This window comes from Opisthorchis viverrini (assembly GCF_000715545.1).
Source record: "Opisthorchis viverrini unplaced genomic scaffold opera_v5_7, whole genome shotgun sequence".
NCBI lineage: Eukaryota > Metazoa > Platyhelminthes > Trematoda > Opisthorchiida > Opisthorchiidae > Opisthorchis > Opisthorchis viverrini.
In genome coordinates, this window is record NW_008751663.1 from 1,375,420 (window position 1) to 1,389,178 (window position 13,759).

At 43.6% G+C, this 13,759-nt stretch overlaps 1 protein-coding gene across 1 annotated transcript in view; it reads left to right on the plus strand.

Moving 5' to 3' along the window:
* T265_12614 (hypothetical protein) overlaps positions 1–13,759 on the plus strand; it is a gene marked incomplete at both ends in the record, with an annotated part of 81,274 nt that overhangs the window by 33,202 nt on the left and 34,313 nt on the right. The window contains 5 exons of the mRNA XM_009164623.1: positions 258–459; positions 4,188–4,208; positions 7,814–8,886; positions 11,569–11,752; positions 12,859–13,061. Coding sequence (XP_009162887.1) covers positions 258–459; positions 4,188–4,208; positions 7,814–8,886; positions 11,569–11,752; positions 12,859–13,061 — 1,683 coding nt within the window. The remainder of the gene's footprint in view (positions 1–257; positions 460–4,187; positions 4,209–7,813; positions 8,887–11,568; positions 11,753–12,858; positions 13,062–13,759) is intronic.

The window sequence follows — 13,759 nt, forward strand, 5'->3', positions numbered from 1 at the left end:
TATATATATTTCACGTCTCGACGCTTCTGCATATCCAACTTAGCTCACTCATCGCCTACAGCCACCTGTCAACTTTCAGGAGGGCGATATCAACTGTTCGAGAAACGTTGGTTCAATGATAATTTGTGATATGTGCCTGAAAGTTTCCTACCTAGCGATCAGTACAACCGTCGACTTTCCAAATCACTAAAATGTAGCTGTTCCGTCTGCGTCCATCTGGCTGGTGTGATATTAACAATTTTCTTTCCTTTCCACAGACAATATGGCTTGGGTATCAACTGCTGTAACTATATAATCAAACAATCAGAAAAGGTTTTTGACAAATATATGAGTCTTCTGAAAAAGACCAAAAAGGCACGCGCGGAAGCCAAAAGTGATATTTTTGTGCGCGCTCTAGCTATGTTGTCAATCGCTACCAATTTCGGACTCGACGTTGCACTAGAACTTGAACAACTTGAGGTGAGTGGTGAATATTAATAACAATGTAACTGATAATAGTACTTATGAGTAGCATCATTATCATCATCGTTGTAACCATCGCCATCAAAACACCTTCCTGCCATGAGAATAAGCCTTCTTTAGAAAGGCCCGGTCACGGATGGAACGTATGGATAAAGGTGTGGAGCGTAAGGAAACATCAGCCACGTTTCTTTAATGGATATTTAGTCACCAATTGACTTATAAAGATTTCTAGCGCAAAGCAATTAGCCGTTTCCTATGCTTTCAGTTTGCCCGATTTGTGCGATATGACAGGAAAGTAGCGGTGATTTCACCTGTCCTCTGCAAATGAAACCCAGTGTATTTTTGTCAGCTGCTTATAATTCTGATATTTACGTTGCTGGCTTCTACGACGGGCTTACCAAGTCGTGCTATTAGCAAGCGTTATCTGACCATTTTGTACATCAGTAATTACGTAGTTATTCAAGCTGGAGCAAAGAGAATGGAAATTGCAGCTGGGATTGTTTCTCAATCTCTCACTTCGTGGAAACAGGTCCCTCCTTCGAAGATGACTTCTAGCTTCACAACCCACTCGTCTTCGCCAACCGAGTTGTTGAAAGATTAAATGAGTATAAGGCGTTGTTCTTGGAGGATGATAATGCGAGAAGTTTTGAAGTCTTTTTTGACTACGCTGGGTTGCGCAGCGCCAGCAACTGAGCACGTTTGAGCCACAAGCTTCTCTTTCGAACTAACTATTCAGTACGAGGCCTGATGTAGGCTAGGATGAACTTTGGTAGCAGTGGTCCTTCCATTGTCCAAGGAATGTGTTATATTAGCCATACGCTTTCAGTTTCTGTGTCCACTGTTTTCTGACATTTGGAGGTATTGCCTACGTCTTACTCTACCATGACTCCCAGGTTCCTCGTAGTTTGTACTTTGAATTACTTGTGAGCCCATTTGTCAGAATCTGGGTTCAGAACAACAAAGAGAGAGTACATAAATTACGTAAATATTAGACGACAGGTCTTCCAGTGAGCATTCGAAACTTTGTCCTGGCTTGCCTTTCTAGGAAAACGTTAAAAGTCGGGTTTGGGCTGTTCAGTGACTATGGCTTGAGCACTGGCTGGAGAATGGACAGCGAAGCGTGACTTAATTATTGTTCGCCCTCAAAGACTTGTTGATTGACTTCTTTGGCACACTACATTTCAGATGAACATTCGCTGAATTTTTGGCTGCCATACCTTGTCACCACCGGCATTCTTGAATTTTCTCGTTAGTGGGCCGTAACATCAAATTATTTTTTTCTCAAGCAGCTTTTGACTGCAGAGCGTTAGCCGAGGTGGTCTTGCAATTGTTTCTTTGAAATTCAAACTCATAATTCATATAATACATATTATACATATAATACATGTATATAATAATANCAGAGTGTATAGCCACTGATTACGGTGACTCTAGAGCCGTCCATGCATTGGAATGATGTGCATGAATGTGTTGGTACCTTTGAGACGCATCCTGGTCAGCCTTTCGTTCCTTCGGAATTTCTCAGTGTTGCCGGTGTAAAGCACTCTCAAACAAGCATGAACCTGCTGCGTCTGAGTGTCCCTCTTAGTGAGAAGATAAAGTAACGAAAACAAATGACTTCGCGTAACAAGATAAGGTTCGGACATCCTTATAGAAGACGAAAACTGCGATATTTGCCAAAAAAAAACACGATACACAATTTCTTCTTTTCTCGACCAATCTCCTCCAGAGGAAAGGAATACGCGTCCAATGTCATGGCGAAGAGGTGAAGTTGAAACTGATTATCACTGGAATTCCTTTATTCGAAGAAAAAAATAAACCATCTAGAGATCCGTTGTGCAGTCGTCAATACAAGCCAACAGCTAGTCAAATCAGCATTCTACTCCCATTTGTTGCTTAAAATCTAGGAGGCGGTCAGCTGGTTCGAATATTTCAACAACTCGCGAGTGACGTTTCCCGTGGAGCACGATGGAAATGGCTTGGTTACAAAGATCATTGTGAAAAAATGCCAGTCCTTTTAGGAGAGAAAATACTGCTGACATCAGCGAACTGAACTAATTTATTCGGTTATTTTTTTCTTTCGTTCATTTCTTTCCTCCATAAGAAGCTGCTTTTCTTACTGCTACTGGAATGTCTCGTTATACACCTGATTATGACCGGTTCACTCACGCGCCAGTTTTGTGCCTAATTGTCCGGTGATAAAATGCCCGACAATGTGCTGCTAGGTCAACAAACGGGTCTGCGATAAACTGGGCTGGCAATCAATTTTTATCAACAGATCGTACCGAGCATATCACCAGAGTGCTTTCAGAAAGATCTGCTATAAAGTGTCCTTTCAAAAGGAAATAGAATCTGAAAAGCGGCTACCACATATTGGAGACAGGCTTTACGGCGTCCGAGTTGTCGACCCACACAAAATATTCGAAGCTCTGCGTTTTGTTCTTCAAACAAAGCGTAGACCTGTGCCGTGGAACGTGGCAGCCATGAAGCGCCGGTTAAAACTGTATGCTCCGTTTACCCTGCCAAAAACGTTGGTGGATGGATATTAAAAAAAAAACAGATCAGGGCCAAACAACTACTAAGATACTACTTTTCTGCCTTTTTCCAGAGCGCCACAGCTCATTCGACTAACCCTCACTGGTCTTTTCTGAGGAGTAGTGTCTCTGGCCTGCAACCTCCCTGGAAAGAGACCAATGTATTAGGTAAAGACTAAATCAATGACCAAGCTTCCTCCAGTCCCAAAATGGAGTGTTGTCTCCTGGAGGTGTGTATTTTTTACCTACAAATTCTGTCAAAGAATGACTGACAGTTTACGGCACAATTAGTACACACACAGAAATCCTGCGACAGGTGGACGAAATCAACGCAATTTCCAGGACCAACCCACGAACAACTAGGGTGTTTAGATGGCCATCGCTCCCGCGTTAAACCTGCAGGTAAACTAATTGGCCAAAACTAAGATACTACTTTTCTGCCTTTTTCCAGAGCGCCACAGCTCATTCGACTAACCCTCACTGGTCTTTTCTGAGGAGTAGTGTCTCTGGCCTGCAACCTCCCTGGAAAGAGACCAATGTATTAGGTAAAGACTAAATCAATGACCAAGCTTCCTCCAGTCCCAAAATGGAGTGTTGTCTCCTGGAGGTGTGTATTTTTTACCTACAAATTCTGTCAAAGAATGACTGACAGTTTACGGCACAATTAGTACACACACAGAAATCCTGCGACAGGTGGACGAAATCAACGCAATTTCCAGGACCAACCCACGAACAACTAGGGTGTTTAGATGGCCATCGCTCCCGCGTTAAACCTGCAGGTAAACTAATTCATGTGTGCGCCACAGCACGAAATGTAACTAGCAAAATCGGGATAAGTCAATACTGCAACCAAATCGATGAAATTCCTGGAACCCTGAACGCAAGGTTATGTATACCAATCTTCAGAAGTCACACAGGGATATGTTTCCCGCGCTCACCTCTAAGCGAACCGCCAGTACTGACTGATGGGAACTCGAGGTATTTAGTAGGTACCTCTTGTGATCAGTTTTCAGTATTGAGTTTCTCGAGGGATCTCCCAGGGAATCTAGGGCGAATCCAGTCCCTCTGTTGATGCGGATAAGGGTACGCTCACGAACGTCATGGACGCATTTCAGCTGGTGAAGAAACTTCGACTCGTTAGGTCTTTTAACTCAGTGTTTAATTCCACAATCTTTCCGCTCTTCATTACAGAATGAATACACCAAAGCAATGGTAAGTCAATGTGTTTCTACTTCAAGGATCTAAGTTCGATGCTAACTCCTGCTCTGAGGAGTCCTTTAACATGAGGTCACATGGCTTGAATAAAGTGTATTCGGCAAAAATCTCGTCAACTATTACCAAATGTTGCCATTTTCCTACACCCTGGCGTCTTTCTACGTTTTTATTGTTTCACGCTTCTGCTGGTTAGCTGTTGACTCTACTTGGAAGTGTGAGACGCTCTGGGAAATTTTAATGAAGATTTCGTCCTTCGAGTGAAGCCACTTCGTGCCGCAAAGCCTGGAAGCACGGTAGAGTTGTTTTTGCCCTATTGGTAATCACCAGTAATGCGCCTGTCACAAAATTCTGTATATTCTCGCACCGTTAACCCCCCACCAATTGTTTGAACACCCAACCGTTCAACCATGAGTGGCGGTGCCCGGGAGATTACTGGTTCGATACTTTCTGGGGTTCCGTCAAGTGCACTGATGATGATTCTCAATAGAGAAGAAACCACTTCTTGGCTTTTCAGCTTAGATTTGCTTCACTTACAGGACCAAATCTCCACTATTTGATTTTCAATTAGATTCACTTGTCAAAGGTTGTTTATTCTCATATTAAAATACTATATTTTTTTGGCGACCAGGTGTTTTTGCATCCCGAAACGTCCGAAGTTATTCACGTGCATTTTGATAAGTGTGGAGCATCAGCATAAGTCCAAGAGGAATGAAGAATACTAGTTTTGTTGTTGACAGGAGCAACTAACTGATGACTCACATCCTCACCAAACAAGCGCTTGTTTCCCGTCTTTTCCATAAAGACATACCGTAATATTCAGCAAAATCTGATGTTGGTTGGATTGAGGCAGGGTATCCTTGGAATCCGGTCCCTTCTGTGTACAAGTCAATAGGTCTCTTGTTTTTACCATGTCTGGTAAGTGAACAAATGGTGAATTGCTCTTACCCCGTAAGATATGAGAATTTCCAGGCTGCCACTATATGTCGTAACCGGCCCTTACTTCTTAGCGATCAATAGAGATTGGTTGAGCAGTGATTAGGAGAACACAGAATTTGTCAACAGTCGTTGAATGAAGGTCCACGTTTATATTACATCGCCATTGAATGATTTAACTATTGATGGTCACGATGAAAAATACAATTCCCTATTTGGTACAGTAGGGTGCAGTCTCGGTAACTAACTCAGAATAACTATGGAGAATTATTCAGGTACGTTTCTCCGTAGTCATTTTATGGACACAAATTGACTCAGAACGTGATACGCTGAAGGCAGGGATTCGAATTGTTATCATGATTCATACTAATTGAATATCATCTAACGGGCAAAAACCCCATGCTTCCCCTCGTTTCACCAGCAGCAAACAATCTGATATTGAGTCAGCTGGAGTCGGGTGCGCCAAACTAATTTTCACAAGCTTTTCAGGTACGGTGGAGATGTGTGGATGAGAAACTTGTGGTACTACAGAGATACCGAATTACCATCAGAACTCCTCTGCAGCGAGCGTGACAACGCCCATCATACTGATTGACTTGAACGTGGTGACATTGTCTTACCGGTTCTAGACTATGCCATCAACCCTAGAGAGTGCATAAGTCTGAGAATCAGTACTTGCCGAAAAACTACAGCTGCTGACCGCTATTTGCATTTAAAATGGTCACCTTTTGTACACGATGATAACAGTGACCCGAAGTCTAGCTAAACTGCCAACTCAGCTCTGTTCTAACATCGAAACCAGGGGCGAAAAAAGGCGACTGAAGGCCCCATAGCTTCTAGGGTAGGTTCTGCTGATATCACTAGAAATATCTGTGGCCATGCACGGAACATATCTACAGAAGTGGAACTTTCGAAGCATATGTGACATCCTGAAATTATAAAGTACGAGGCGTTATTTTAGAATCAATGGATAACACGCTGGATAATCGCCTAAACAGGCATACATAACGGGTACCCAAAAAGAACAAGGTGGACTGTAACTATAGACCGTGTAAAGTGATCGTTTTAAGTCTGAGCTATCCTGTCAAAGTTATCTTTGTGTAACAGTCGTATTGACATGCACATCAGTCGATGTATCGTTACTAGTGAGTTCAACTATATTTGCCAGATCAACTTTGACCTGAAAAACATGGAAGCCTGGGGCGATTTCGGTCATTTCGAGGTTCGTTCCGAACTGGAATCTAAAAGGGGAAATTTCACCCCAAGCACATGGGAAGCCACATCTGATGGATGCAACTTACTGGAATACGAAGCATTCACAAAATTCGATCCTTGGGATTTTCGACTAGGAAACATTAATGAAAAACCTCGGTCTACTACCAGTGTACTTCGAAGAAAGAGGTTAGCTTGGATTAACACCAGACTAATCTGGGAAACTGGATCACCAGCATGTTGTTGATAATTTGTCGGAAACTCATTGTGGCACTTGCCTACGAATGTCTCAGTTTGCATAGAAGCCGGTATGAGTAACGTTTCTCTGGCGTGCACCTGAGCATTATTTGAAGTTGGTCGAACAGAATTTTCTTCCGTTTCCTCAATAACGCCGAGAAAGTCGTCATCTAGAAACAGCCTGTTTACCAACTGACAATATCTGCCCTAGCCTGTGAGATCGAGCGCGTACATCTTGGGCGCTTTTAATTCCATTTTCATTTTCATTCAAAACTCCTAGTCTGATTTCATTCCACCAAGAACTGCTTATCATTGTGTTCACTTCCCAAATAGTCCCAACTACACTTGTTGCACCATCAGCCATTATCACCACATTTGGCTTAAAAGTCTCATATATGACGAACTTCACTTACGGCCAGGATTTCGAAATGTCTTCAGTACCGAAAATTTTCGTTTTTTTTGTCAAAGCCAGTTGGATTGTTTGGCTGTATACTGATGCAAGAGTCTCTCAAAAGGAGGCTTGATTTGGGGAGGGGGGTTTCACACTTCACAGTTTGATGAATTAATCGGTCCACTAGTGATTTAGTACAGATACTCGGGTCGAACTGACTTTTTCAAAGATTTGGTATGGTTTACACGGACCACCCAGTAAGATAAACATTTCGTCAGTTGGTTGGGCTCACCAAGTGCGGAATTGTAATTTGGGAGCCAGCCCACGCCCGATCGCATTACGTGAATTGTGTGGTCAGATGATAGCGGTCCCTATCCCGTCTGAGTACGAATTAACCACACTGCTGACATATCACTTGCGGCCAGATGACTGGGTGCACAGCCCAGTCGGAGAGTTGCCGGTCTGATTCCCCATCGAGAATCCTCAAATGCGAAATATTGATTGTCACCAAAAAGTGTATGGCACGCTCAGACCTCTACGCATGTGTTGCCTTTATGTGTGGGATGAAATCTAACTTTTGAACTTTGAAGCCTTCTGATCAAGTAAGAAATGGAGGGGGGAATTCCCATACATTGTATCTGGGATCGCCTGGATAAAATGAATGTTCAACGCAGCAGCATTCATGATTGACCATGTTTTTTGTTAACAAGCAGCTGCTCGACGCCAATGTCTTGTATGCTGATTTCACCGATTGATGTAATTTTTTCCCATTTGTAAAAGCTGATAAACAGATCTGTTTAAGTTTTCCATCCATTTCTATCTTTTGTAGAGCAAAAGAGCACGAGCGAGCCTGCATGATGATAAGCTAAGTGTTTCCAGCACACACAGCTGGAGAAAAACACTGGGTCAGAGTGGTGCTGAATCCAAACCAAAACGCGGGAGAAAAGGTGAAAAAGGAATGGTGCCGGACACAGAAGCAGGATTCAGCAGCGAAGAGGAGCAGTCAGAGAAACGAGAGCAAGGCGAGGAAATGGAACAAGAGAAGGCAGAGAAATTGGAGCAGGAAGAAGCTGAAAAAATAATACAAGAACAAGTGGAAAGTGAGCTTGATAAAGCGGAGCTAGAGGAAAAACTCAAGGAAGAAGAGTTGTCCCCAGAGGAACGGAAACGTAGACGTGCACAAAAAAGGGAGGAAATTGAAGCCAAGGTTCGAAAAAAAATTTTGGAACAAAAAGCTCGTGATCGCACTTCTGCACGTCAGAGAACAGAGCAGGTGATTAGAAGAACGAGTTCTTCTGGATCGGCAATACCGCCAGCACGATCTGAATCAGGGGAGGTCCAATGGGAAGGAGAACCGGGAGTGTTAGGTCCCAGCCGCATACTGGCCAAAAAGCGTATGTTGCAAGAAAAGGATACAGTGAGCAGTTCGAGTCATGAAAAGTCCGCCAGAGAACTTGAGGAAGAGATCACGATCGCCAGACACGATGTCAAGCGGCGAAAGAAACCCAGGGGTTATGAAGGAGAACGAAAACCAGTAACACGAAAATCGCCGTTTCGGATGGAAAAGGAAGAGACGGTACCTTCTAGTAAACATATCAAAAGTGGTGAACCTGCTGAGCTTCACTTGCGGCCGCCCGCCAGTCTAGTGGAAATGAAAGTTACGAAAGAGGAAGAGGAAATCGTGGAAGAGGCTGCCAAAATACCACTTATTAAACTCCCCACGGTGCCAAAACCGATAGACCGCTCTTCGGTTACATCGTTCCTGAAAGAATTTCTTGAAAAGCAAGGTCATACCGTAGACTCAGGACTGGTTCCCTCAGTATCGCTCAAAGCTTTGGCGGGCGCTCTGCAAGACCCTCGGCGGATGGCCGAGGCTGAACGTGTGATTGATGTCATTCAGAAGTATGTTTTCTGGATACCTCTATTTTTTATAACCCGTGCATCAAGACAATCAAAGTTCACGTCCAAAGTGAATATGTTAATAGGGTGTAGGTGTTGTGTTTGTAATTTACTTAGCGGCAAACGACCACAATGGATGGTAATCTACGTATAATTCGATCAAACCAACTTATATTCTGCGTCCGTAGCAGTTTAACAGCTGTGTTGGCAAATATGGTCCATGCGCCTGCATCAGCTAGATCACAGAATCTTTTGTCTGCAATTGCAACGTCTCACCTGCTTATAGTGGTTCTGTGTAACTTGTATCCAACTAGTGGTCGGTATATCGATGGTTGCGCAGTTACTTGCTAAAAGATCAGGGCAACGAGTACGAAACCCTATTCTGGTGCAGTGATTTTCCATCATATACAAACGCTCACTAAGTAAAACAGCTTACTCTTCAAAGGGAATTTAATCAACAGAGAACACCCGACCAATCAAAATATAAAAAACTTAACGATAGCCCGAGGACCAATCCGATCGAAGTTTAGAACACCTGACGTATTCTTGAAAGCCCAAGTGAGCCCAAGAGCGAAATCACAAGCCAGGAATTACGAATTCTTGAGGTTTATCAACAAAATGTGGTGCTGCACATACAAAATGCCCATATAAAAAGGACGCAAATCTCAAATTATGGGGATTTCCGTCTGATTGTTGCACGCATTAATGGAAGTTCAAAGAAAGCCCGGTAAGAACGGCAACTCGGTGTGCATAGAAGATAAGCATGCGCGCACAATACGTGGTAACGCAAGTGATCAAAAGGCGCGCAGGAGATTTCGTCAGTATTGGTTCAACATGTTAAGGGTCAAAAGATCATGTGGGATTGTAGGCGAATATCGAATACACGCAGCAGACGCAGAAAACCGTGGGTTCAAGCAAGGGAAGGGTGTGACCGATAGAAAGGAGGTAAACAAAGGATGAGAAATTAAAGATAGAAGCTAACAAATTGAGTGGAGGAAAACCAGACCAGAAGGTAAGAAGGAAGCGTAGGGTGCATAGAGAGGGCTTCTCAAAGCAAGCGGTATTACAACATTCGAATCACACGGTTTAACGGGCGTGAACAACCACTCTACTGGAGTATTTTCCCCAGAGTCGTTTGGAGTACTTCAACATCAGTAGTCTGGTAATCCCATCAGACCTGTCTGATTATTCAGTGACACTAATGTTCCCACAAAATGTTTTTGAAGATCCGCCCATACACAACTGCCACGTCGCTGATCAATAAACTAGGACGAATCCCACTACGGCAGTATATCGTATACCCCTAGCAGACAAACTGATATCCTAATGTCACCAAAAATGAAGGAGGGTGACAGGTTCCCTCCCACACCTTTACTTATCAGGGAGTGATACCGTCCGATGCATCTGAGATCACGACATTCCAACAAACCAGCTTTGCACTGGAACTTTTGTAACTGTGCAGCAAAACTATTTGGAGGCAGTTAAACTAGTCTGCATTTTCGAAAGATATGATTAAAAAAAGAATGATACAACCACGAAGAGACTGAACTGTACCGTTTGTGTACATCGGCGACCCACTGAGCTATACTGGGGGGGGGCGTGTCCGCGCGACACTCGCATACCAGGTTGGTCAATGGTTAGAGGTCTGACGAATGCGGTCTCCTGGTCCTCCAGACTGGGGGCTGGAAAATGTATGGCGGCTTATTCCGTAAAACGATAATGTATTTGCAGTTCCAGTCAAACACCGCTGACTTGCGATCAGACTTTTGGGTCGAAGGCTTTGGTTGAGTACCCTAATCGTCTTCCTGTCTAGATGCGGGCACCCTCACGTTATCCCAGCCCACGTACAACCACGAATTACATTACAGAAGTGAAGCGTCAGCGTTGGACACTGATGTCATGCTGTCAATGATGATGATGATGATGATGAATCGGGTGACGTTTAGAGTGAAATGTAAGTTGAATCCATATGTATTTAACATATTCGCATAACATTCGAAGACGGACCCACTTGCCCATGAGCATTCGTGTCCCGTTTGCTAAGTTCCATGCAATCATACCGACAATTAGAATCACATAACTGTCGTCAGAATGGAAGACCGCAACCCACACTACAGAGCCCCTATTCTGCCCAACGTCGTTTTGGTGTGCCGAAGTTGACACTGCATCGTGCCGGTCAGTAACAGACTTGTGCAGCTGTTGACTTTACGAAAATGGAAAACTGAGGTTTGTTGTATACCCTTGTGTAAGTAGTACCGCAGAATTTCGAACCCAGTTGTTCCTTTTGATATTCGGGATTGTCGAACCTGCGCATCATTCATAGTTCCGTATCGGGAACCTCAGCACTATGTATCCTCTTACGGACAGGTAGGAAATCTCAAATGGAGCCTCATTTTGTCCCGTCTGCTCTCAAAACTCCATCTTGTGGTATATAAATAACCAGAAATTCATTCAGTTCACTTAGACTAGTGGTGCACTGGTAAGTGTTAACTAATTAATCCCGAAACATCCGCTTATATAGTCACATATTCTTCACAGTAAGTTTTAATAGGGGTCCAGCATCGTAGTTTCCATGATAACCTGTGTTATTTTCAGCGGCACTACCTTCGTGTTAAACCAAGTAAGCGTGAAATTTCCTAAAAACCAGGACTGCCTTCTTCCCGTTTTTTTTTCAATCACCTATAGGGAGCTTGGAGTAGACGAATCAGATCCTATTCTACTGATAAAAAGAATGAGAGATCAGATGGATGGGATTCCTGAATCGAAATTTCAGCCATTTAATAAAATGATCAACCTCCTGAGCGTATTCCTTGCTGTGGAGTGTGAGCAGGCGGCGGCAGATGACACTGACCGTGAGAAAGGACCCCCAGTAAGTGAGTCGGGCGGGTTGGCTACATCCAGCCCACTTTAAGTGTGGTTTAGTGCCAAACATGTTGCATTTGTGAACAATGGATTAGACAGTTTGATCCAGTAGGAAACTGTTTCACATGCTTTTTCACCGGATGTAAGTGTGAAAAATTGGGACAAACTTCTGGACTTTCTCGAGAATCATCGTGCAGCGATTTGAGTAAAACTCAGAATCATCTCAGAATCACTGTGGGTTAAATCAAGTACACCCTCAGAAACATGATACAGGGTGCATTAGTGCTTCACCAAAACTCAACAAACACTGCAAACAGTTGATAACTCCTCGTCATATCTAACTCCTGAATCAATTTTGAGGTCACCGCTATCAAGGATGCCCCAACGTAGGAACTGACGTCAGTGATTTGGGATAGTTCCACCAAACAACTCACTCCACCTTTTTGTTACGTATGATGAATACCGGGTCACAATTTGTGCAGGTCTAGCAGCTCTGGAAAGCATCTATCCTGGATACTTCTGCAGTGGACTAATTCGACTTCGGAAGATGGCCTCTTCATTCTTAGCAATTAAGCATGTTGGTAGGTCAGTAAGCAAGCAACTAAGTAGCTAGGTGAGCAATCAAGTGAACGGGCACTTAGGGAACAAGATAGTACTCATTTTCATATATGGCTCCTTCTGGAGAGCTCATATGAAGAGATACCCCCAACATGATATGCTTCGGAAAAAAACATCTCCTTCTGAAGCCTCAGAACTCAAATGTATGTTCATCATTAGTTTCGTGTGAGATTTTCCCAGGTTATCAATCCATTATTACAGCATACTTCCAGCTGAAAGTCCTCCTACTTCTTCTCAACCCCATCGTACTCGAATATCCTAGTTATTATGCGAAATTGCTCACCATGCATATGTTCATCTGGATTCGATTATATGACCTCACGTTTTGCCTTCATGCATCACTCACAATTATTTCCACAGATATATGTTAGTCGCCATGCTTTCCATTCATACTTGTTGTAGCGCAACTACACATCGCGAACTTACATAAGGGCGAATAATACTGCCAGGATGTTTATGTTCCTAAACCTCCACTCCATATCTGTTCCAACACAGCTTACTTTTTTGGGACAAGCTGAAGCCTCGCGTCAACGCCAGAAACTACTGATGGCTATGGTGGATGATATCGTTTCTCAGTTGAGCTATGAATACACTATGTTAGATGACCTGTCGCCACAACAACGAGCCGTTTGGCTGACGCTAGAGACGCAAGCAGATTCGATGAAGGAAACCTGTGAGAAGATTGGATTTTTGGTTAGGTGAGCCGTCGAGTTGAGTGTATTTTTTAGAAAGACTACTGACGAAACCGGAACCGAATCACAAGCTGTTTGTTGTAAGTATACTTTTGGGGCGATATTTGGTGTTCCTAGGTGTGGGTTGAAAGTAGCTTCAGCTGACCCCAGCTTCCGGATACTGTCCGACTCACTGTGGCATGCATTTCAATTCACAACAGCGTGACCGCTCACGTGACATCACCAGACACATGTGCGACCTTCTCGGAGTTCTGATTGGGCCGCTGGACGGTAATGTGAGCAGACAGGATGAGTGAAGTTTGGGACCAGACACATGTTCTTCTGTACTGTGACAAGATTTCCAACCAGATAGAACAAGTGAAATGATATAGAAATAGGTCTGTCATGCCTGATAAAGCCTGAGAACGGACTGTGTGGGGTCTTGACTGGGACGCGTCGTAAGTGAAATTCGTCTGGGTTCAAAAGCCCCCTAACAGGTGTAGATTGATAAATGTCGCCAAGGGGCGAATGTTTTCATCAAAACTAGACAGCTCTTTCATCGTGTCTGGGCCTAGCGATCGCTGAACCAGAACAAAAGGGACGGGTTTAGGTCACTTTATGTCGATCCAATTAAGACTCTGGGTCGTTATGGTATGTCACATTATCAGAGCCTGTTCGCTACCATAGCTTGTAACCTAGTAATGTGTAATTTCTGACTCACTGGG